The sequence below is a fragment of the Dendrobates tinctorius genome, unplaced genomic scaffold (genome assembly GCF_039654945.1).
Source record: "Dendrobates tinctorius isolate UK_male_01 unplaced genomic scaffold, ASM3965494v1 ptg000045l, whole genome shotgun sequence".
Taxonomy (NCBI): Eukaryota; Metazoa; Chordata; class Amphibia; order Anura; family Dendrobatidae; genus Dendrobates; species Dendrobates tinctorius.
Genome location: NW_027361713.1, coordinates 7,790,460 through 7,816,244, shown reverse-complemented (window position 1 = coordinate 7,816,244; position 25,785 = coordinate 7,790,460). Strand labels below are relative to the sequence as shown.

The window sequence follows — 25,785 nt, the reverse complement described above, 5'->3', positions numbered from 1 at the left end:
GATGTTGGTTTCTTTAAGGCAAATTTAAAGTCATGTAATAGTCATTCAATGCGATAAGCCAAGACTTGAAAGATAATCTTATGTAATATAATTTTAAAAACGGGAGGTTATTTGGTAATATAGGTACTAGTATTATAGTTTGTGATAATTATACATGTTGATGTTCTTACTTTTACAGATGCTACTCTAAATCTAGAGCGCATTGGAGAACAAGCAGAAGCTATGTTTTGTGTAGGGTAAGAGTCACTGCATTTAAAAGAGTAATCCAGAAGTATTCTCTGCTGCATCGGTGCCTAACAGTTCTTCTTATATTACTGCAGGAAGAATTCCATGTTGGAGGTGGACGATGAAGGCGGCAGAATGTTTCTGCGAGTGCTCATACAGTTGACCATGAATGACTATCCAGCTTTAATCTCAGGATCTCTACAACTTCTATTCAAGCATTTTAGCCAACGACAAGAAGTGCTGCACACCTTCAAACAGGTATCAATAACTGAGCAGAGGTTATCAGAGGGTAAAACAGATAGAAACTTCAACACTATTGTTCAACCCCAATTCCAAAAAACTTGGAACTCTGTGTAAAATGGAAAGAAAACAATGCAATGATTTGGAAATTTCTTGCAGCTATGTATTATTCACCACATCAGAACATAGGACATAGATCAGAAGTTGAAAGTTAGACATTTTTCTATTTCATTTGAAAAAAAAATTACGTCTGCTACAAATAATGGCAAAACAGGAGAGCAAACAGAGTTTAGCGTAAAAACATGAACATGAGTCTGGTTCTTGTTTTACAAATAATGGCAGCAACACATCTCAAAAAAGTGAGGCAGGCCATGTCTACCATTGTGTAGTATCATCTTCTCTTTTTACAACAGTCTGTAAATATCTGGGAAGTGACGAGACTATTGCTGGAGTTTCAGGAATGTCGTCCCATTCTTGTGTGTGGGATACTAGTTGCTCAATAGTCTTGGCTCAACTTTGTAGGATATTTTGTTTCATAATGCACCAAATGTTTTCTATTGGCGAAATACCTTGACTGCAGGTGGCCAGTTCATCACCCTCAACTCTTCTTCTACCAAGCCATGCTGTTGTGATGGATGCAGTATGTGGTTTAGTGTTGCCTTGCTGAAATATGTAAGTTCTTCCCTGAAGTAGACATTGTCCGGATGGGAGCACATGTTTTTCTAAAATCTCTGTAGTGCCTTTTCAGAGACACAAAGACAGCACCTTTTTTGGATTTTCTTGATATGTGACTTTTCTGTGTATGACAGAGCTTTTAACTTACATTTGTGGATTGCATGCCGAACTGTGCTCACAGACAATGATTTCTGGAAGTATTTGTGAGTCCAGGCATTGATGTGCATGACAGATTCATGCCTGGTTTAATGCAGTGCTGCCTGTAGGCCCGTAGATCACGAGAATTCAATATTGATCTCCAGCCTTGTCCGTTATGCACATCGGCTTCTACTGAATCTCTGAATCTGTTTATGATATTATGCACTGTAGATCGTGGGGAATTCAGATACTTTGCAATTTTACATTGAGGAACATTTGTCTGGAAATTTTTCACAGTTTTAGACGCATTTGTTCACAGATTTATGAACCTCTGACTATCTTTACTTCTGAGAGACTTTGCCTATCTAACATACTACTCCTCACAGTCAAGTGGCTTATTTGAAAGTTGACCCTCCAGCTGTTTTCATTGGTATAACTTACTTTTCAAGCCTTTTGTTAGCCCATTCACAACTTTTTTTAGATATATTGCTGCCATCAATTTCTATTTAAATGCAAATTTCAAATTAAATGGAAAAATGTCTAACTTTCAACTTCTGACTCATGTTCTATGTTCTGATGTGATGAATGACTAAAACATGGCTAAAAGAGATTTCCCAATCACTTCACTTTTGTTTCTTTTATTTCATAGAGCATCCCAAGTTTTCTGGAATTGAGATTGTACTTCAAGACAGAGTATTTTTGATTGTTAGAACAAATTTTGGTATAATGCCTAACGTCTGATAAGTTGGCAAATGATTTTCTACCTTTTGTGGAATATTGTCATATACTCAAAGGACCTTGTTACATCACCTACTGCCTTCACAATCAGGTGATACCGATCAGCCTCAGCAATACCCCCTTCTGACTCTTTCCATTCTGGGCAGCCCACACACTACTAGCCAAGCCCCGTTCTTTAAAGGGAACCAGTTTTGTGATATATGAGCTAAAACTATCACGTTATGAGCCCCTGTGCTGCATTCCATAAATGCTTATATAACCCCCTGACTCCTCTTGTATACCCTGTAAAAACATTTTTTAAGTTCTCCCTTGCTGTATGGTAATCCGGTCAATTGGGTCTGATGGGAGTGGTTTCGGGCCTATCCATCCTCCCCACCAGCTGCTGCTCACTGTCCTCCTTCTTTAACCCCTTCACCCCAAAGCCTGTTTTCTCCTTCCTTACCAGGCCATTTTTTTCAATTCTGACCACTGTCCATTTTTGAAGTAATAACTCAGGAAAGCTTCCATTGATCCCACTGATTCTGAGACTGTTTTCTCGTGACATATTGTACTTTATGATAGTGGTAACATTTCTTTGATATGACTTGCATTTATTTGTGAAAAAATTGGAAATTTGGCAATAATTTTGAAAGTTTAGCAATTTTTGAACTCTGAATTTTTATGCCCAAAAATCAGACAGTTATGTCACACAAAATAGCTAATAAATAACATTTCCCACATGTCTAATTTACATCAGAACCAACATTTTTTATGTCAGGAAGTTTTAAGGGTTAAAAGTTGACCAGCACAATTTTTCATTTTTTTCAACAAAATTTACAAGCCCATGTTTTTAGAGACCACATCACATTTGGAGACACTATGAGGGTTCTATATGACAGAAAATACCCAAAAATGACACCATTCTAAAAATTGCACCCCTTAAGGTGCGCAAAACCACATTCAAGAAGTTTATTAACTCTTTAGGTCCTTCACAGGAGCTGAAGCAAAAAACATTTAACTTTTTAGTCACAAAAATAATCTTTCAGCAACCATTTTTTTTTTATTTACACAAGGGTGAAAGGAGAAAATGGACCACAAAAGATGTTACGCAATTTCTCCTGAGTACACTGATACTCCACATGTGGGGGGAAAACCACTGTTTGGGCACTTGGCAGGGCTTGGAAGGGAAGTGAGCATCTTTTAACTTTTGAACTCAGAATTGTCTGGAATTGAGAGCGGACGCCATGTCGAGTCTGAAGAGCCCTTGCTGTGCCTAAACATTGGAAAACCCACACAAGTGACCCTTTAAGGAACTTATCTAGCTGTGTGGTGAGCACTTTGAACCTCCAGGTGCTTCACAGAAGTTTATAACGTAGAGCCCTGAAAATAAAAAAACACATTTTTCCCCAAAAATGATCTTTTAGCAACGATTTTTATATTTTCACAATGGTAGCAGGAGAAAATAGTCCACTAAAGTTGTTGCACAATTTCTCCTGAGTTGGCCAATACCCCATATGTGGGAGAAAATCATTATTTGGGTGCACAGCAGGGCTTGGAAGGGAAGGAGCAACTTTTGACTTTCTGAACGCAAAATTGGCTAGAATTGAGAGCAGACACCATGTTGCGTTTGAAGAGCCACTGATGTTTCTAAACATTGGAAAACCTCCCACAATTGACCCCATTTTGGAAACTAGACCCTTCAAGAAACTCGCCTAACTGTGTGGTGAGCACTTTGAACCCCCAGGTAATTCACAAAAGTTTATAATGTAGAGCCCTGAAAATAAAAAGAATCACATTTTTTCTCCAAAAATTATCTTTTAGCAATGATTATTTTATTCTCACAAGGATAGCAGGAGAAAATGGTCCTCCAGAGTTGTTCCGCAATTTCTCCTGAGTCCGCTGATACCCCATATGTTGAGGAAAACTACTGTTTGGGCGCACGACAGGGCTCCGAAGGCAATATTCCTATATTCCTTTGAATGCACAGTGACAGTGCCCTCCCTCTTTGGCTCAAAGGAGAAAGCGGCTGTGGCAGTGACCACAGCCTCTTCCCCCTCATGATGTCCCGTGTGAGTACCCCAAAAAGCACTGGGATTCTCAAACAAAATGCCATTGGAAGTAAAAAAAAACAACAAAAAAAAACACAAGCAGAAAGGAAATTAGAGTAGAGTGAGAATGGTAGAAATTTATTAAATTAAATATATTAGAAAAGTGATTAGATTATGAATTAAATTTAGTATGAAAGTCACCTTTGGTTTCGGATCACCCTTTAATTCTGCATAATATTAATTTCATCACTTTATAAAAGCAGTTGCTTATGTGATGAAGTTTACATGAGTGTATAAAAAAAAAAATGATTTTCATCCAGAAAAAGATAATTTTCCATCTGTACTGTCATCTCTATGGCATCCATTTTTAGACATCAGAAATGAATACAATTTTAAAGAAGAAATAGTGTCCTGTGTTAGTAATGGAAATGTATTCGAAAAAATTTGGATGCTATACCGATGATTCATATGTAGTGTTGAGCATTCCGATACTGCAAATATCGGGTATCGGCCGATATTCGCTGTATCGGAATTCCGATACCGAGTACTGATATTTTTACAATATCGGATACCGGAATCGGAAGTTCCCATAATGCAATGAGCCACTGTTGTGGCTGTGATTGGCTGCTGAAATTATGTCATCATGATGCGCGGTCTGTGCGCATCATGATGCCGGGGGTCTGTACGGGCCTGCCGGGGGTCTGTACGGGCCTGCCGGAGGTCTGTGCCGGCTGCCGGGGGTCTGTGCAGACGGCCGGGGGTCTGTCCGGGCCTGCCGGGGGTCTGTGCGGACTGCCGGGGTTCTGTGTCGGCTGTCGGGGGTCTGTGCCGGCTGCCGGGGGTCTATACAATATATACATACTACATACATACTACATATATACAACATACATACTACATTCATACAACATACATACTACATATATACTACATTCATACAACATACATACATACATACTACATTCATACAACATACATACATACTGCATACATACTACATTCATACAACATACATACATAGTACATACTACATGTATACTACATTCATACAACATACATACATACATACATACTACATACATACTTCATATATACTACATTCATACAACATACATACATGCATACTACATACATACTACATATTTACTACATTCATACAACATACATACATACTACATACATACTTCATATATACTACATTCATACAACATACATACATGCATACTACATACATACTACATTCATTCAACATACATGCATAGTACATACAACATACATGCAACATACAACATGCTACAGACATACAAAATACATACTACATACATACTACATACATTACATTCATACAATACATACATATAGACATACACTACATATAACATAGAGTACATACTCACCATCACTTGTCACTTTGTTCCCCGAAGCCAGTGTCATCTCACTATAAAAAATATGAAAAAAACAAACAAGCAATATACTCCCTGATCCGCAGAAATCCACGAGTATTCCACGACGATCTCCTGCACTACATCACTGAGAGGTTACTATGGTTCACTGGTCTCACTTTATGGCAAAAGCTGCGTGGGAACTTTCTCACACAGCAATGCCAAAAGTGAGACTAGGGACTATTTTTTTTACAGTGGCAGAGGAATACAGTGCGGAAGGATACCTACCTCCCGTCATTGGATTCCTGGGGCCCCTAGAGAGCGGTCGCACAGCTGATGCTGCTGTTCTCCATGGGAGATCGTCGTGGGCCACTCGTGGATTTCTGCGGATCAGGGAGTATATTGCTTGTTTGTTATTTTCATATTTTTTTATAGATGACACTGGCTTCGGGGAACAAAGTGACAAGTGATGGTGAGTATGTACTCTGTTATATGTACTGTATGTCTATATGTATTGTAAGAATGTATGAATGTATTGTATGTAGTATGTCTGTAGCATGCTTTATGTATGTTGTATGTATGTAGTATGTACTATGTATGTATGTATGTTGTGTGAATGTAGTATATATGTAGTATGTATGTAGTATGTATGTTGTATGAATGTAGTATATATGTAGTATGTTGTATATATGTAGTATGTATGTAGTATATATGAAGTATGTATGTAGTATGTAGTATGTATGTTGTATGAATGTAGTATATATGTAGTATTTATGTAGTATATATGAAGTATGTATGTAGTATGTATGTTGTATGAATGTAGTATATATGTAGTATGTATGTACTGTATGTTGTATGAATGTAGTATGTATGTAGTATGTATGTATGTTGTATGAATGTAGTATGTGTGTAGTATGTATGTATGTTGTATGAATGTAGTATATATGAAGTATATATGAAGTATGTATGTTGTATGTATGTTGTATATATGTAGTATGTATGTAGTATGTATGTTTTGGTTTTTTTTTTTACATTCAACACATTAGCCGGATGATGGGACTACTACTGTCCCATCATTGGCTAATGTGTCCATCACTGTCCTTGTAGCAGGCATCGCCCGATGGGACTTGTAGTCCCATCGGACGATGCCTGCACACACACACAACCCCTGGCAGGCCCGCACAGACCGCCAGAAGGCCAACACAGACCCCCGGCAGTCCGCACAGACCCCCGGCAGTCCGCACAGACCCCCGGCAGTCCGCACAGACCCCCGGCAGCCTGCACAAACCCCCGGCAGTCCCGCACAGACCCCCGGCAGTCCCGCACAGACCCCCGGCCGTCCGCACAGACCCCCGGCCGCCGGCACAGACCCCCGGCAGGCCCGTACAGACCCCCGGCAGCCGGCACAGACCCCCGGCAGGCCCATACAGACCCCCGGCAGCCGGCACAGACCTCCGGCAGTTCGCACAGACCCCCGGCAGGCCCGCACAGACCCCCGGCAGGCCCGCACAGACCCCCGGCAGGCCCGCACAGACCCCGCCCGCACACACACACACTCACAGTGTCCGCCCACGCACCGCCCACACTCTTCCCCCACTCGAACAGGATGTGCAAGTAAAGAAAGAGGTTTTTTTAATTCCGATATTTCTGTCCCATTAATTTGAATGGGACTTCCGGTATCGGAATCGGCGATACCCGATACTTTTTGGGTATCGGCCGATCCAATCCGATCCGATATTTCTCAATATCGGATGGTATTGCTCAACACTATTCATATGGCATCCAATTTTTTATTTTTGCACACCCATAGACTTCAACAGGCGGAACATTGGAAAAATGTTGTTCCCCACCTCTATTCCACATGCAAAGATCCACATTACATATGGGGCAGGGGCTGACAGGAGGGGATGGGAATCCTTATTGCAGTCTATGGAGTGGTTGTGATAAGCCACAGATCACAGGGAGGAGCACTATGGGGGACTTAACCCTTGCCTCTCCTGCACAGGACATACAACAGTACAAACTGGGAGCAAAGAGGGAGGTAAGGGTTAACCCTCATATACAAAGGTGAGGAGGCAGCAGAGTACATGGTGGGGCAGAAGAGCAGTTTGGGGAGCACATGGAATATCCCATCTGAAGGCTGCATGTAGTGGAGGTGAGGTGGGGGGCACTTAACTGCTGCACCCTATATTCAGTACGCTCAGCCCCAGTGTTTTATCTTCTATCAGCTGCCAGGAAGATACAGGTAGATTTAGTGGCTAATCATTAGCTGCTCTCGCTGAACATAAACTACAGCCCCACAACTTTCACTCCACAGTGTGAAAGGCAACGCAGGTGCTGTGATCTCCTCAGCACAGCAGACAGGATGCTGCCTCCCAGGTTGTATCTGTGCTCCTCTGAGAAACCACTTGCCCCCATTATGTGCAGCAGATGGGTGTTGTAGTTGTGCTTCCCTCCTCCTTTCCTGACACTCTGCCTCCTGCACAGGTTTCACCAGCTCTCTCTGCAAGCCAGGAACTGAGCAGCCCCGCATCCACCAATGAGAAGATGGGGGCGGGGCTATAGTCGCTTATGAGAAACATCAGACTCATAAACCAGTCCTTCTCCGGCCTTCTGGCTGTGAGTGCCAGCGGGCCGCACAGAAACGCTCAGGGGGCTGGATGTGGCCCGCGGGCCGCAGTTTGCCCAGGCCTGATCTAGAAGCATAGTTTCATAGTAATGATTATATTGCTTTTAGTTTTACCGTTGTATGAATTTATAATGTGGGGGTATGTGTAAGCTGTGCAGAATACATCAGATTATAAAAGTGTGTTGTGTCAACAGGGTAAAAACAAATTTTATTATTTTGTGGATGTGTAGTACACTTTGAAGCAATCTTTAATGCAAAGGCCAGGTTTCTCAGGGCAGGTTTCACAATGGTAAGTTGTGTCCTTTTGGATTCCCTTCTTGCAGCACTCTCTGCACCGTTTTTGTGATCGTTCTTTCCTCTCTGTTTGGGGAACCTCTCCTGGGAAATGTTGACCTGGGACAATACGGGCACTATCAGTTTCAGAAGTACTGTGACTATCACCTCCCTGAGTGCCAAACATTAGGGCCTTGATGACTACCTCCTGAAACTGAACGATTGCCTGCAGATCGGTACAGCACAAAAGGATTTTACCGTGCCATCTGTACAATGTGCACAGCCAATTTTTTTGTACCATACTATGGCTTTTCGCATGGCACTGTATGGTTTGAGGACTTGATCTGAAAGATCCATACCCCCATGTACCGATTGTAATCCAAGATACAATCTGGCTTTGGGACTTGTGTTATGATCCCACGAACAGCAGCAAGGGTGCTGTTGTTACGATGTATGGTGGTCAAGAAAAGGGGGGCATTCAGGGGGGTAAATCTGGGTGTCCTTACCCTCATAGACCCTAAGGTTGAGTTCACACGTAGCGTTTTTTTTGCGATTCCGCTGCGGTTTTAAACGCGCGATTTTGCCGCGAAAAATAAGCATCCCATGCATTCCTATGGGATTCCGCAATGCTGTGCTAATGCTGCGTTTTTTTCCACGCGGAATCGCTTTGCGGTAAAAAACGCAGCATGCTCATTAATATAGCGGAATCGCGGCGATCCCGCACCCATAGGAATGCATTGTTCTGCTTACTTTCCGCATGTGGCTGTGCACACAATGCGAAAAGTAAGCAGAACATTTGCGGATGGTACCCACGGTCCGGAGGAGAGGAGACTGTCCTCCGGGCTCTGGGTACCATATCCCTGTAAAAAATAGAATTAAAATAAAAATATTGTTATTCTTACCTTCCGGCGTCCCGCGCAGCCTTCCCGCCGTTCTCCACGCTCCCGGTCCCAGTAATCCTTTGCGAGAATGACCGCGATGGCATCCGTTCTCGCGGGATCGCGACGTCTCGCGGTCATTCGCGATGACGTCGGAGCGCGACATCGCGAATGACCGTGAGACGTCGTGATCCAGCGAGAACGGACGCCATCGCGGTCATTCTCGCAAAGGATTACTGGGACCGGGAGCGTGGAGAGAGGCGGTAAGGCTGCGCGGGACGCCGGAAGGTAAGAATAACAATATTTTTTATTTTTTTATTATTTTTTACATCCTATCTTTTACTACTGATGCTGCATAGGCAGCATCAGTAGTAAAAAGTTGGTCACACTCGTCAAACACTATGTTTAACGAGGGTGACCAATCTGACAATCAGTTCTCCAAGCGATGCTACAGATCGCTTAGAAAACGCTAGCCTTCTGCAAGCTAATTACGCTTGCAAAACGCTAGTTTTTCCGTGGGAAAATTACAGGAATTTAAAATGTGATTTTCCCGCGGAATGGAATCCGGAATTCTCGCAGTAATTTCCGCGAGAGTTTGGCTACGTGTGACGTAGCCTGAATCTGTGGGTGTACCCTGAGGTAATCTCACACAGTTTGTACAGTTTTGTACCTTTTCCTTCTTACTATTTATTATAAAGGACAGAGAGAAAAAAGAGTGGAGAGATAAAATGTAGAAGAAAAAAATTAAAAGAAAAATCAGATGCAAAAAAAAAAAAATTGTATAAAAAAAAAATTAGACATTCACTACACTAATGCCCTCCCTATAAATTTACCCGACACAAATAATTTTTTTTTACAAAAGAAAAACGGACGTCACCAACAATGTGACATATGCTCCCCTAATGCACTCGCTAAAAATTTAGTCGACGCAACTAATTATTTTTTTTGCAAAAGAAAATAGAACATCACCAACAATGTGACATACGCTCCCCTAATGCACTCACTAAAAATTGACTCGACGCAACTAATTATTTTTTTTTTACAAAAGAAAAACGAACGCCACCAACAATGTGACGTACGCTCCCCTAATGCACTAGAAAATACCTGGTGATAGCAGTATTTTTTTATGCAAAAAAAGATGCTACCTCCCTACCTATAAAACTACGCTATACCGTTTTTTTTCTCTAAAACAAGATAGGACGTCACCAAACACTGACACCGGCTGTACTAACACGCTACCTATAAAACTACTCTGTACGATTTTATTTTTTCTAAAACAAGTTTGGTCGTCACTAACACTGTGACGCCGGCTACGCTACTTCTAAAACTACGCTGTACTAACCACTATTATTATTATTTTTTTTTTAAATCGGGCGTTGCTTACACTGCGACATCCACTACACTAACTAGCTAAAAAAAGAATACGTCCCGTGGCGCAGTCTCTGATCAGCAGTGATACCGAGCAGAGCTCTGCGGACACAGGAAGAGCACAAATGCTCTGTGCAGGATGCCGTGCACATGAGAAAAAGCGCAAAAAAAGAGCTAAAAATTCAATGGGAATAGGTGGTACTGGAACAGGGATGTGGGGGACAGGGATAGGGATGTGGGAGTTGCCCCTGCTGCTGTGATCACTAATGAGTCACACAGCACACAGCACAGAAGGCAGATCAAAGCAGGATCTCAGCAGAGATGGACGCTGCAGTTGGAGGCAGGAGATCGCAGGGGGATCACACTGGCCACCATTGAATCTTTGAATCCGGTACAGAGAGGGGCTATACAACCGCTCTGCACACCAAATCTGAGACAAAAATGGTGTGCAGGGCGGTGATCGCAATTTTAGATTAATCCCTTTGGCACCAAAATCTATTGTTCAGCCAATTAGCACCAAAGGAGTTAATCAGGTGAGGTGATGTCGTGATCACCCCACCCATTGTGACGGCTGTGATTGGTGCCATAGTATGTCACATGTTTTTTATTTTTTTCCTTAACTTTATTGACATATTGCTGTGATTGGCTGGTCAGAATTGACCAGCCAATCACAGGGATCACCGATGCGGGGGGCGGTACAGACCCTCGGGGCGATATACAGGGATGGTCTGCTGTCAGGGACAGCAGCGATCTTAACCCCGTCAACACGTGATGCCCGGAAATGGCGGCACCGTATATATACTGCTCTGTGGGAGGTGTATTCCCGCAAAGAGCAGTATTTGGACAGTGCTGCCATTTCCAGGCATCGCACCTCCCGCAGAACAGTATATGTACGGTGCATGTCGGGAAGGGGTTATTTGACAAGGATGATGCCTCGCATTATCCACATTGCCGGGCAAAATCTCGTGTCTGCGCATGGAAATCGCAGCTCACGCCTGCACGCTATGCTTTGCCTTACTGCGGGCAGAGCTGAAACATAAGTGTGCATGCGCCTGCATTAGTGCAAAGCCAACGTGAGGCGTCATCCACTTCAAATAAAGGAGGAGGATGGCGAGCCGCAGCTAGGGGAAGGGATGGAGAGGTTCAAAACTATGCCCATCGGACTGGACCGATCGGATTACCATACAGCGTGGGAAAACTTAAAAAGGTTTTTGGGGTGTATACAGGGGGAGTCAGGGGGTTACATAAACATTTATGAAATGCAACATAGCCCCTGAATAAGGTGATAGTTTTAGTTGACACAGTTATGTGAAATAGTGTTTGACTCCCTTGTGATTTCCTATTGTTTTGCATGTTTGTCACATTTAAATGTTTCAGATCACCAAATAAATTTAAATATTAGACAAAGATAAACATAAAATGCAGTTTTTAAATGAAGGTCTTTATTAATGGAAAAAGAAATCCAAACCTACAGGGCCCTATGTGAAAAAAGTGATTAAACATAAATTAACGGTGGTTTATCACATCATGGGAAGCTGAGTTAAAATTCCCTAGCCATATAGAGGCCTGATTACTGCCACACTGTTCTCAATCAAGAAATAAATAGGAACTGCTTGACAAAGTGAAGTAGACCAAAAGATCCTCTAAAGCTATACATCATCCTGTGATCCAAAGAAATATTGGATCAAATGAGAAACAAAGTAATTGAGATCTATCAGTCTGGAAAAGGTTATAAAGCCATTTCTCAAGCTTTGGGTCTCCAATGAACTACAGTGAGAGCCATTATCCACAAATGTCAAAAACATGGAACAGTGATGAAGCTTCTTAGGAGTTGCCGGTTGACCAAAATTACCTCAAGAACACAGCGACAAGGCGAAGCCACGGAATGACTGCATTTTAACAGAGCTCCCTGGCTGTGGAGAAAAATCCCTCTCCATCCCCTTAAACGGGCATCAAAAAGCCTGGATAAGGACCAGACAAGGGTCTCCACTAACAGACCCAGCTCTCCAGAGACCCCGGGGTCAATAGGCGCAGATAGCACCATACAATGCAGCAGAACTCCAGAAGAGGGAGTGAGAACACCGAGGACCACGCTACTCACCAGGTCTTCAGAGGAGCACAGGGTTGTGGACCGGATCGGTGTCCACCTGCGGGTGCCTGGCGGCAGTATGAAAGGCAGGAGGAAATAGAAGGCCCTGACGACTAATTGGTGAGTGCTGGAGGTGAGTCGACATTGTGTAGGCGCCATTCCCTCCCTCCCCATGCTGAAGCGTGAGGGAGCAGTACTGGAATAGATAAAGGCTGGATGATTCAGGCAAAATGAGCCCTGAGGCTCCTTTGATTATAGACAGTTCGGGACAATAGTGAGACAGACTTGGTAACCCCCTGAACTGGCACATGAATATGTGAGAGTGTGCTAGAGACTGGGAGATAATCTGTGACCCGGGAACACTACTACCCCAGAGGTGGGGAATGTAAACACACCGACAGCTCAGCACGCTCCTGAATCAGCCTGGATGGCCATGCTGTCAATCAAAGTACTGACAGCACAGCTTCAGCATGCCCTTGTACCGGATTGCATGGCCGAGCTGTCAGTAACTGCATCCCAGACACCCTGAGGGGTGGAACTGTGACACTACCAAATTAGTAGTATGTGGGGACTTCAGTGAGGCCATTGATGTGCTACTGTATAGGTCCATACCTCACACCGGTTACATAACATATGGAGACTGCACCATCCCATAGAGACGGATTATTCGTATTACTCTCACGTGCACAACTCCCATGCTAGGTTGGACTGCTGGTTGCTAGGAACATCTATGCTGGCATTGGTGTTCCAATCAGATATTTTGAATATCCATATATCAGATCATGCCCCTGTGACTTTTAGATCCAGCTTGGTGAGCCCAATGAAAAGGGAGAGAAATTAGAGATAAATTAATGGAAAACGCCATATAAACACAAAAGTTGGTGACACAAGCATATAAGAACTTTAAATCCAACGTTACTCCCATTAACAAACAAAAATTGTTGGAGACTAAAGAAGTAGCGGACACATTGACACACGAAAGGCAATGCATAATTTAGACTACCAAAACCGTAAGTATTTTAAATGGGGTGGGGGGCGTGTCCTAGCTGGCCATGTGAGAGGACGCTCAGGAGAGAGCTCCCGCTGCCATTGAGCGAATAATCCTGTGCAGGTCTCGCTGCCTGCTCTAAATCAAGTGCTGACTTCCGCCTGAAGGTCCCGGGAACGGAGGAGTGCCGGTCGGGCGGTCTGCAGAGGGAGAGATGACAGACAGAGGCAGCGAGATGCGGGTGGAGGAGAGGCAGGAGCCATCCAAGATGGTGCCGCGGCCAGGGAGGAAGCAACAAAGGCTAACGCCGTATGTCAGCAGCACATGGCGGCCGCTGCAAAGCTCCAGCAGTTCGCACGGGTGGATGCTGAGGCACGATTGGATGCTGCGGAGGAGGCAGAAACACCAGAAGGAGATGGATCGGATAAGGAAGAGGAGTAAGCGACTTCTGAAGGAGATACTGAGGTACAGAAATGGGCAATGGGGAGCAGTATGGCCGTGGTGACAGAGGCTCAGAATGAAGAGATGCCGGGAGGGGAGCCGAACCTGTGGGATGTCTTTACATTGGTCTCCTCGTGCAAGCAGACCCTAAATACCTTATCCCTGCAGATGCAGGAGGTAAAAGGTGAAATGGCTCACATAAATACTGCTCTGCTGAAGGTGGATAAGCGCATGGGTGCAGTAGAGGAGAGGGTGAGCACGGCGTAAGACCATGTAGTAAAGTTGCAGAAAGCTGAGAAAAAATTTGCTCAGGCACTGTCGGAACTGGCTGCAAAAAATGAGGACCTGGAAAACAGGTCCAGAAGGAATAACCTCCGTATAGTGGGTCTGACGGTAAAAACAGAGGGGAAGAATCCTACTGAGTTTATTGAACGTTGGCTGAGGGAGTGTCACGCTCACGCCTTGGCTGAATGGCGTGAGCCGGGGGGTTGTGGCCCCACTGTGCCACAAACCAGACTACCCTGGAAGGGGCATAACTACGGCAGCTACCTCGGTCTTCACTGGAGCCTCTGATGGTGAGGTCAGGCTTGTGCGGCAGGTAGCTGCCGGGTGCCACTCCAGGGTGGTGTCTGGCTGTGGCTGCTGATCCCACTCGGGAACAGGACAAATGGACAGGTGTGAGTAACAAGCAGGCTGAGACACAGGGCAAGCGGACACGGCTGAGACACAGGGCAAGCAGGCACGGCTTGGTACACTGGCAGGCAGTCACGGCTTGAAGACACAGGGCAGGCGGGCACGGCTGGGAGACACAGGACAGGCGGGCACGGCTTGGAGACACAGGATAGGTGGGCACGGCTTGAAGACACTGGACAGGCGGGCACGGCTTGAGACACAGGACAGGCGGGCACGGCTTGAGACACAGGACAGGCGGGCACGGCTTGAGACACAGGACAGGCGGGCGTGGTATGAGAAGGGACAGGTAAGGACCTGTTCACACAGCAGGTGTAGGCAGGAAGGAGTGGTGTATGTTGAAACAGGATTTGGACCTGTTCACACAGGAGGTGCAGGTATGGATATAGGCTGGAATGTGGAGTAGGCAGAGCCGCAAGGGTGCGGAGCAGGCTGGGCTGCAAGGGGGCCGGGCAGGCAGAGCGGCAAGGGAGCCGTGCAGGCAGAGGGGCTAGGGAGCCGTGCAGGCAGAGGGGCTAGGGAGCTGTGCAGGCAGAGGGGCTAGGGAGCCGTGCAGGCAGAGGGGCTAGGGAGCCGTGCAGGCAGAGGGGCTAGGGAGCCGTGCAGGCAGAGGGGCTAGGGAGCCGTGCAGGCAGAGGGGCTAGGGAGCCGAGCAGGCAGAGCGGCTAGGGAGCCGAGCAGGCAGAGCGGCTAAGGAGCCGAACAGGCAGAGCGGCTAAGGAGCCGAGCAGGCAGAGCGGCTAGGGAGCCGAGCAGGCAGAGCAGCTAGGGAGCCGAGCAGGCAGAGCAGCGAGGGTGCAGATGCACAGACAGAGCTGCAAAGGTGCAGATGCACAGACAGAGCTGCAAGGGTGCAGATGCACAGACAGAGCTGCAAGGGTGCAGATGCACAGACAGAGCTGCAAGGGTGCAGATGCACAGACAGAGCTGCAAGGGTGCAGATGCACAGACAGAGCTGCAAGGGTGCAGATGCACAGACAGAGAGGATACAAGGAAAGACAGAGCAGGGAAGGAAGCCACGGACAAGCAGAAAGGGAGACTAAGGTAGGACAGAGTACAGACAAGGTACTGGGACCAAGACTCAAGGGCCAGGATATTCAGCCTCCTGGCAGGCGGACAGAGAAGTACTAGGTAAGGTACCAAGACACAGGAATATGCAATAAGAGCCTTCAGAGAAGGCAAGACATAGGACAGGGCCTGGCTAACTCAGCAGCAAGGAGCTAACTGAGTTTAGACATTGGACAGGCAATGTTTCAGTGGGTGTGGCAGAACTAAATAGTCAAGGGCTCTAGGTGATTGGTCAGGGACAGATTAGACAGGTGCAGCCTGACTGCATAAGAACCGGAGAGTTCTGGCGTCGCCCCACTATACCCACATAGCCAGGAAACATACAGAAGAGCAGAGGCACAGAGCACAGGGCTGGCAATAGACAGAATTCACAGCATGACCCGGAGCAGTGAGTAAGTTGATGTGCGGGGGATGGGAGGCCATGCAGTGACGCCAGCAGGGTTCACAGGGTCCCCCCACAACCACCTGCCCCGGGTGCTAACCCCCGAACTGTGCTTGCCAAAATACTGAACTACAGAGACAAAGACATTAGTCTCAGGAGGGCCAGAGAAATGGAGGATCTATCTGTTGACGGACAGAGGATTGCCATCTATCCGGTTATTCTCCGGTCCAAAAACAGAGAATGAAATTTACTGGGGTCAAGAGACATTTGAGAGAGCTGGGGGGTACAGTACTCCATGCTGTTCCCGGTGAGAATGCGGGTGGTAGCCTTTGAAAAAGTCCAGTTTTTTCTTACACCAGAGGATGCTACCCAGTGGATCGATATTAATGCCAAATGTTACAAGCCAAAGGGGACTGAGCACCTGTGTTAGTTCAGGTGTGAGTTGTTTTTCATGTCTGGAATGGGAGAACTGAGTCTTCTTGATACATGCTCCCTGTTGACACTGTTTTCAGATTTTGGAATGTTCGGTCTGTCTAATTGCAGGCTCTAGGTGATGTTGCTTTAATACACAGTATGGGAGGAGATGGAGATCTGATTTGGCGTGCTGCGGCGACGTACTGTAATTTCTCTTCACTGTGGAATGCTTTGGTAGTTTTGCACCAATGTGAAGAATTGAGGTTTCAGTGGTGGCGGGATCTGGGTGGGGAAAGTCGAACACAAGAGAGTGTGTGTATTGGGCAGAGGAGCCCCGCTCTCGATGAGAGGAAGATACTATAGTTTTGGGAAGGGAAAGGGGGGAAGGGATTTTAGGGGGGGGGGGGGGGTTGGACAGCTGGTATTGGAAGCAGTAGACATCTTCAGGAAGGATGAGTGGTGTGATGGGTGACAGTGTTAAGATATTGAGCTGGAATGTAAGAGGCCTAGCAGACAGAACAAGGCAAGCGGCTGTTTTGCAGCATGCTCGAGACCAGAGAGCCTCTATGATATGCCTGCTTGAGACACATCTAGTGCGTGAGAGGATTGATGTTTTGCGTAGGAACTGGATACAAAAAGCGTATCACTCTACTTACTCCATGTACTCAAGGGGAGTATCGGTACTGGTCTCGGCGGGGGTACGTTATGAAGAAGTTGGGTTGCATGTGGATGGACAATATGTAGTAGTGATATGTAAAATGTTTGGGGTGTTGATGTGTGTGGCAGCTATGTATATTCCGCCTCCATATTCCTCCAGGAAAATTAGGGAAGTGCTGGAGTTGACTGGGTGGTGGGGAACATTGTCAGTGTTACTTATTGGTGACCTTAATAATATATGTAATGGGCAGCACGGTGGCTCAGTGGTTAGCGCTGCAGCCTTGCCGCGCTGGAGTCCTGGGTTCGAATCCCACCAAGGACAACATCTGCAAGGAGTTTGTATGTTCTCCCCGTGTTTGCGTGGGTTTCCTCCGGGCACTCCGGTTTCCTCCCACATTCTAAAGACATACTGATAGGGAATTTAGATTGTGAGCCCCATCGGGGACAGTGATGAAAATGTGTGCAAACTGTAAAGCGCTGCGGAATATGTTAGCGCTATATAAAAATAAAGATTATTATTATTATGTAATGAATTTTGGGATAAAAATAAGAACGCGTAGCTCTTGCCATGTGAGGAAGCATGAGACTGGAGCTCCCACAAGACTTCCCAGAATAGTGACTATAAGGCTATGTGCCCACGTAGCGTTTTATTCCGGACACTAAAAACCGGACCCCTTCCCAGAAATCGTGCGTTTTTTTTCCCGCGCGATTTCACCACGATTATGTTCGCGATTTTGCCGCGATTTTCGCGTGCGATATTCAAGCACTTTCCAAGCGATTTGAAGCATCGCTTGGAAAGTGATTGACAGGTTGCTCACACTCATCAAACAGTGTTTGACAAGTGTGACCAGGTTTTTACTATTGAGGCCGCCTATGCGGCTTCAATAGTAAAAGATAGAATGTTAGAAATGATAAAAAAATCGGTGTATATTTACCTTCCGAAGTCCCGCGCTGCATTCCTGGGCCTCAGCGTTCCCAGTAATGCCTTGCGAGACCTGTGATAACGTTGGTCTCACGTTGCTATAGCGATCTCGCGAGACCACGTCATCACAGGACCGTGCCGCAAGGCATTACTGGGAACGCTGAGGCCGGGAATGCAGCGCGTGACGCCGGAAGGTAAATATACCCCGATTTTTTTTTTTTTTCTTTTTTTTTTTTTTTTTTTTTTACAGGGGTATGGTACCCAGGGCCTGGAGGACAGTCTCCTCTCCTCCACACCGTGGGTACCAACCGCACATGAGACACTTAACTTCCCGCATGGTGGGCATAGCCACATGCGCAAAGTAAGCGATTCTCATGCATTCCTATGGGTGCGGAATCGTGGCAATTCTTTGCGATTCCGCACAAAAGAATGACCATGCTGCGATTTTTTTCCGCGATGCGATTCCGCCGCGGAATAAAGCGCAGCATTAGTACAGCATGTGCGGAATGCCATAGGAATGCATGGGGGGGCATTCTGTACATGATTTTTAAACGTTTTCGCGGCAAAAATCGCGGCAAAAACGCTTAAAAATCGCTACGTGGGCACACAGTCTAAAGCGGACTTTGAGGTTCCAAACTATCCTCTTTTACTGTGGGACTATTGCTACTTGCCCCAGGATAATCTGGGGACCTAAACCAGACTTTTAGGAGCAAGCAAACTGGAGTTTTCCATCATAGAAAGTAACAGGATTATATTGCTTCCCTATCCAAGATGTCTGCCATGTTGTCCTTGTACAGCTAAAGCTAGGAGGAACGTTCCCTCCTCCCCTTATATGGGTGAGTTGCTGAATTTGCCTATATACATCAAGGTACTTTGTATTACCTTTCTGAAGATAGAAGATTTGCATATATAAAGAGAATCCCTGGTTCATAGACTTATCTTGTGGATTCAAAGCAGTCAGATAAATATTCCTGCCTGAGGTGAATGTGTCTCCATCTGCCTAGTTTGCATAAGGGACATAAGGAGCATTAGACTTTATTGATCTGCTTTATTTACAGCCAATCTCATATTACATAAACTATAGAGCTCACTGTGGTATATACTGTGATCTGTACTAAGTCAGCACATAAGCCACTTCAGCAGGGAGTCCCAACGTGTGATCTGAGGCATAACTCCTAAGGATCTGGATCACAGCTCTCCCCTCTGTTTCTGCTCCGGAAACCCTGACAGACCTCTGCTTTCCCTCCGGCAGCCATTACAGCAGAACTGCCTCACACAGGAGCCTGCAGGGGACTCTGCAGGGCTGACAGCCTTCCTACCAACACACAGGATTCAAGACTGGATCTCCAAAAAAGCTAAAAGTCACCTGCCCCCATAGATAAAAGAAAACCCCGCAAACAAATCATAGGCACTTATTTCTGCCTATCTTGGACTAAATGCGCTTCCAAGGTTGTGATCCACCTGATCAGTCCCTGTAAACATTTATCCAAAATGTCCATAGTTAATCCCCTGGTACTGTTATATAGGGCACAGTGCAGAAGAAGCCACGCTAGAGTCCTGGTGTTATACATGGTTATTATTGGGATCCTATCGACACCTAGAGGCGACACATAAAAATTACAAATAGCTCTTGAAAACCCCCTCTCTTCTACACAGGACTCTGTGGTTGGAGCCATTGTGAGACTGGGCCTCTGCCCTCAATGAATAAATAAATGACTAGGAAACATGGAGGGGGCTTGCTGATGATGGGCAGGGATTGACGGTTTAATTATCTCATCCCCTCGGTTCCCCCCAAATATATGAGTTAATAATAGACGTGATCATCTATGGGAAAGACTGGACGGACAGTCAGGCGAAACGTAACTAAACATAAGGAGTCTTCCTCAGAGGATATGAAGCGTTTTCTCAACCCTGCCCCACAGGTCAGGAGCACACGATCCTCATCTTCGCAAGTCATGTCCCAAGATGGCTATCCCCTAATGGGGTCATCGAGCTCACGTAGCTCTCCTACGAAATCCATGAGAGATTGCGACGAAGACCCTGCTGTCAATGACGAAATGAGTATAATTGAGCTGAGTAAATATTGTGATAAAACACTCCGGGGTCGCCTTTGCTGGGGTCAAAGGTCACGTGCGTTCAGCATGAAACTCAGGCGCACAGCCGGGGTCCGTGTATAACTGACACTGGGTCAGGTTTATTAAAGGTGAAAGCAATGCATAAAAGAAATAAAACATAAAACAAATCCTTGCCTGTCCGGCACTAACTAAACAAGGTACAACCTAACTACCAACTGGCGGGCTTCTCCCGTCCAGCCAAACCACAGTTGCAGTGGGCACTGCTTCCACTCACGTGTGTCTCTCACACAGACAGACTCTCTGTGTTCCCAGGCTGAGACACTCACACAACCACCTGTGGCATCCTTTTTATATCCGCCCTCCCATTATTCATTAACAACCAGGTGTGATACTGACCAGATTAGGCCACATAGGAAAGGTATCTTGGCGAGATATACCTGCCCTCATCCACTATTCCCACATGATTCTCACATATCCCCCCCCCCTGCTCTGACCACTTTGGTCGAGCAATGACACCCGCCAAACAGTGCACTCGGGACAGGGCATCTGCATTCCCCATCTGTGCCCCTGGGCGGTGCTCCACCGTAAAAGTGTAGGCCTGCAGGGCAAGGAACCACCGGGTCACCCGGCTATTCCGTTCCTTGTGTAAGTGTATCCACTTGAGAGGGGCATGGTCAGTGATCAGCCTGACCTTTCGGGCCACCAGGTAATATTTGAGGGCCTCTAGAGCCCACTTAATGGCGAGGCACTCTTTTTCTACGACTGCATACCTTTGCTCGTGTTTATTCAGCTTCCTGCTGAGATAGAGGACTGGGTGTTCCACTCCGTCCCTCACTTGTGACAGTACGGCCCCGATACCGGTATCAGAGGCATCCGTTTGTACCACAAACTCGCTGTGGAAGTCCGGAGTCACCAGTACTGGTTGAGAGCAAAGTGCCCGTTTTAGGCTATGGAAGGCTTCTTCAGCCGCTAAACTCCATTTAATCATGATGGAGTCTTTCCCTTTTGTAAGATCCGTCAGGGGGGTTGCGATGGCTGCAAAATTGGGTATGAATTGGCGATAATAGCCAGCGATCCCCAAGAAGGCTTGCACCTGCTTCTTGTTGACAGGTTGCGGCCAGTCCTGAACCGCCTGAATCTTATCGAGCTGGGGTTTAACAATACCCCTCCCAATTACATACCCCAAATACCGGGCTTCTTCTAGCCCGATGTGACATTTCTTGGGATTCGCGGTTAGACCTGCCTCCCACAGAGATGAGTCTCCCTGTCCAAGCTGTAAATGACAATGTCATCCAAATAGGCCGAAGCGTACTGCCAATGTGGCCTCAGGACTCGATCCATCAGTCTCTGGAAGGTCGCCGGTGCCCCGTGCAGTCCAAACGGCATGTACACATACTGAAATAAACCTTCCGGTGTAGCAAATACCATCTTTTCTCTGGCCGCCTCCGCCAGAGGGATCTGCCAATACCCCTTTGTTAGATCTAGGGTCGTAATATACCGGGCTTTTCCTAACCGATCTATTAACTCGTCGACCCGGGGCATAGGGTAGGCATCAAATTTTGAGACCGCATTCAGTTTCCTGAAGTCATTGCAGAACCTGATTGTGCCGTCCGGTTTAGGAATTAGCACAATCGGGCTGGACCAAGCACTGTGTGATTCCTCAATGACTCCTAACTCTAACATTGCCTTCACTTCTCAGGAAATGGCTTCACGGTGCGCTTCCGGGATTCGGTAGGGTTTTACGTGAACTGTGACACCAGGTTCCATTACGATGTCATGTTTCATTAGCGTAGTCTGCCCGGGTTTTTGTGAGAAAAACTTTTGGTTGTGAAGTAGAAACTGCCTGACCTCAGTCTTTTGCCGCTCCGAGAGAGTCTCTGCAACCCGTACCTCCGGTACGGTTTGCGAGCAGACAGGACGGGCCAGCTCCGCTGACAAGGCAGACCGATCTTTCCAGGGTTTTATCAGATTTACATGATAAATCTGTTCAGGTTTCCGTTTACCTGCCTGGTATACTTTGTAGTTTACTTCACCAACACTTTCCTTAATCTCAAAGGGGCCCTGCCACTTTGCTAGGAACTTACTGTCCACTGTGGGAACCAGGATCAACACCCTATCTCCGGGTGCAAACGTACGGATCTTGGCGCCCCTATCATAGATTCTTTTTTGGGCTCCTTGAGCCTGCATCACGTGTTCTTGGACGATAGGCATAACAGCCGCAATACGGTCCTGCATTTGTGTTACGTGATCTATCACCGTTTTAAACGGAGTGACCTGACCCTCCCAGGTTTCTTTTGCGACGTCTAACAGTCCGTGAGGACGTCGGGCGTACAATAACTCGAAAGGCAAGAATCCCATACTGGGGTACTTCCCTGATGGAAAAAAGCAAATACGGAAGTAAATAGTCCCAGTTCTTCCCATCCTTGTCTATCACCTTTCTCAGCATCTGCTTCAGAGTTTTATTGAACCGTTCGACCAACCCGTCTGTTTAAGGGTGATACACGGATGTGCGTAACGGTTCGATTTGTAACAATCGGCAGAGCTCCTTCATTGCCCTGGACATAAAGGGGGTCCCCTGGTCGGTGAGTATCTGTTTTGGTATACCGACCCGACTAAACACATGCAACAGTTCCTTGGCAATCGTCTTGGTGGCCGTGTTACGCAAAGGGATGGCCTCCGGGTAAAGAGTGGCATAGTCCAAGATGACCAGGATATGTTGGTGTCCACGTGCAGACCGTGGAAGGGGCCCAACTAAATCCATCCCAATCCTCTCAAACGGGACTTCAATAATAGATAGAGGTACCAAAGGGCTACAGAACCGGGGCTTAGGTGCAGAGGCTTGGCAGTCAGGACAAGGCTCACAATATACACGAATATCGTGATGCATGCCTGGCCAAACAAAACAGTGTAATATCCTTTCGGTGATTTTCTGGACTCCCAGGTGACCTCCCATCACATGTCCGTGGGCCAGGTCCAGCACCTGCCGCCGGTAGGGTTTTGGCACGACTAATAGTTGCACCGTGTCTTCCCCCTTTTTCTCTATCTGATAGAGTAAATCATTCTCCAGAACCATGTAAGGATATGCCAGCCTAGAGCCAGGTTCTACGGGTACCCCATTTATCACTTTTACATTTGTCCTAGCCTGAGAAAGGGTAGGATCCTTTATTTGCTCGCTTTGGAAGTCATCTTTCTGAACTTCCAAATCCGGCAAACGGGGAGGTGGACGGCTGTCGGCCTCCTCCTCTTCCCTTGTCTCCTCCGTATCACCCGCCTTGACTGAAAACGGGAACTGCAGGTCATTTCCAGCAGACTCTTCCCCCGAGTCTTCCGGGGAGACCTCGTCCAGGGGTTCGGGACCCACACGCGCCCTGGGAGAAGAATCATGTACACTATTACCCTGGGGTATCAACTGATTCTCCCACAATTGCCAGAAGTGGGGAAAATCCCAGCCCAGGATAACATCATGCAATAACGCAGGGACGAGTCCCACTTTATGTTGCACAGACCCATAGGAAGTAGTAATGCATATGACCGTGGTGAGGTATGAACAGGTGTCTCCATGCACACACGTTACAGAAAATTTGTCTGATGGTCCAGTCGGGACTGACACCAGACTGGCCTTCACCAGAGTCACCACACTTCCCGAGTCTAACAATGCCACCACATTTTTGCCATCAACAGTTAAATCACACAAGTGTTTTTCCACATCCTTTTGACCGGCATTCACACTCACTACCCGTGCAACCATAGACATGCGGTTTTTAGAGTCTGTGACGTCGCACTGCATGACTGGATAGTTCGCAGCAATGTGGTCCATCTCTTAGCAGCGGAAACACCTAACGGGCCCCCTGCTTAGATCATAGTTCGTTACTCTCGGCCTCGCAGTGCGGGCAGTCCCGTTTTCCTCCCCCACTTTTTGTTAGGGATTTTTCCTTCTCCGCTACTCCCTGGAACAGTCTTACCGGTTCCACATGGAGATGATGAAGAACGAGGTGGGGTAGCGTCGTCTCGGAGTCCTTCCGCCACGGAGTAACGTTCAACCAGATCCACCAGTTGATCTGCCGTCGTAGGATTTCCATGGCTTACCCACTTCCTCAGGGCTGGCGGTAGAGCTCTCAGGTACTTGTCCATGACGACTCTCTGGATTATCTCTGGCGCTGTCAACACCTCGGGTTGTAGCCACTTCTTCGTCACGTGAATCAGGTCGAACATCTGTGACCGTGGTGGTTTATCCGGCTGATAAGTCCATTGATGCACTCTCTGTGCACGGACAGCGGTCGTCACTCCCAGCCGGGACAAGATCTTGGCTTTCAGTTTGTCAAAGTCCTGCGCAGCTTCAGGCTCTAAGTCATAATAAGCCTTTTGGGCCTCACCGGAAAGAAACGGGGCAATCAGGCCGGCCCATCGTGCCTTCGGCCATTTTTCTCGCACCGCCGTCCGTTCAAACGCGGTCAGGTATGCCTCGACGTCATCTTCGGTCGTCATCTTCTGCCAGTACCGACTCACGTGACTCACTATCGACTCTGCTTCCAGGTTAACCTCAGGTAAGCTTGCCAGGCGCTGCGCCACCTGCTGGAGAAGCGAACGATCGGTAGCTGTCATGTCCACCAACTCCTTCAGCTGGGCCATCATCACCCGATTAGCTTCTTGCTGGACGGCGGTGGACTGTACCAGCGCTTTCACCACGTCCTCCATGCTCATGCTTCTCACGTGATGCCGGCGTTCTCCACCACAATGTGATAAAACACTCCGGGGTCGCCTTTGCTGGGGTCAAAGGTCACGTGCGTTCAGCATGAAACTCAGGCGCACAGCCGGGGTCCGGGTATAACTGACACTGGGTCAGGTTTATTAAAGGTGAAAGCAATGCATAAAAGAAATAAAACATAAAACAAATCCTTGCCTGTCCGGCACTAACTTAACAAGGTACAACCTAACTACCAACTGGCGGGCTTCTCCCGTCCAGCCAAACCACAGTTGCAGTGGGCACTGCTTCCACTCACGTGTGTCTTTCACACAGACAGACTCTCTGTGTTCCCAGGCTGAGACACTCACACAACCACCTGGCATCCTTTTATATCCGCCCTCCCATTATTCATTAACAACCAGGTGTGATACTGACCAGATTAGGCCACATAGGAAAGGTATCTGGGCGAGATATACCTGCCCTCAACCACTATTCCCACATGATTCTCACAATATATAGAGGCCCTGCCTACCAAATCTGACTTGGAGGGGTTTGCTTTCAGACTCAAAAAGTCGTATAAAAAAGAGATAAACAATTTGAAGGCATAATTTACTTCCCGAATTGAAGATGTGGAAAAAGCCCAGGATGACGTTCACCACGAACTTCAGGCCTACAGAGAATTTATAACTGAGCATACCCTTAAAATAGAGGCGCTTGCATCTGGCTTGGAGGACTTGGAAAATCATAAGAGGAGAAATAACATCCGTATTCGTGGTCTTCCTGAATCAATTGGTTTCTCCGA

At 46.7% G+C, this 25,785-nt stretch overlaps 1 protein-coding gene across 1 annotated transcript in view; it reads left to right on the top strand.

Moving 5' to 3' along the window:
- ITPR3 (inositol 1,4,5-trisphosphate receptor type 3) overlaps window positions 1–25,785 on the top strand; it is a 580,258-nt gene that overhangs the window by 257,433 nt on the left and 297,040 nt on the right. Inside the window, exons 24-25 of the mRNA XM_073575604.1 lie at window positions 179–236; window positions 321–483. Coding sequence (XP_073431705.1) covers window positions 179–236; window positions 321–483 — 221 coding nt within the window. The remainder of the gene's footprint in view (window positions 1–178; window positions 237–320; window positions 484–25,785) is intronic.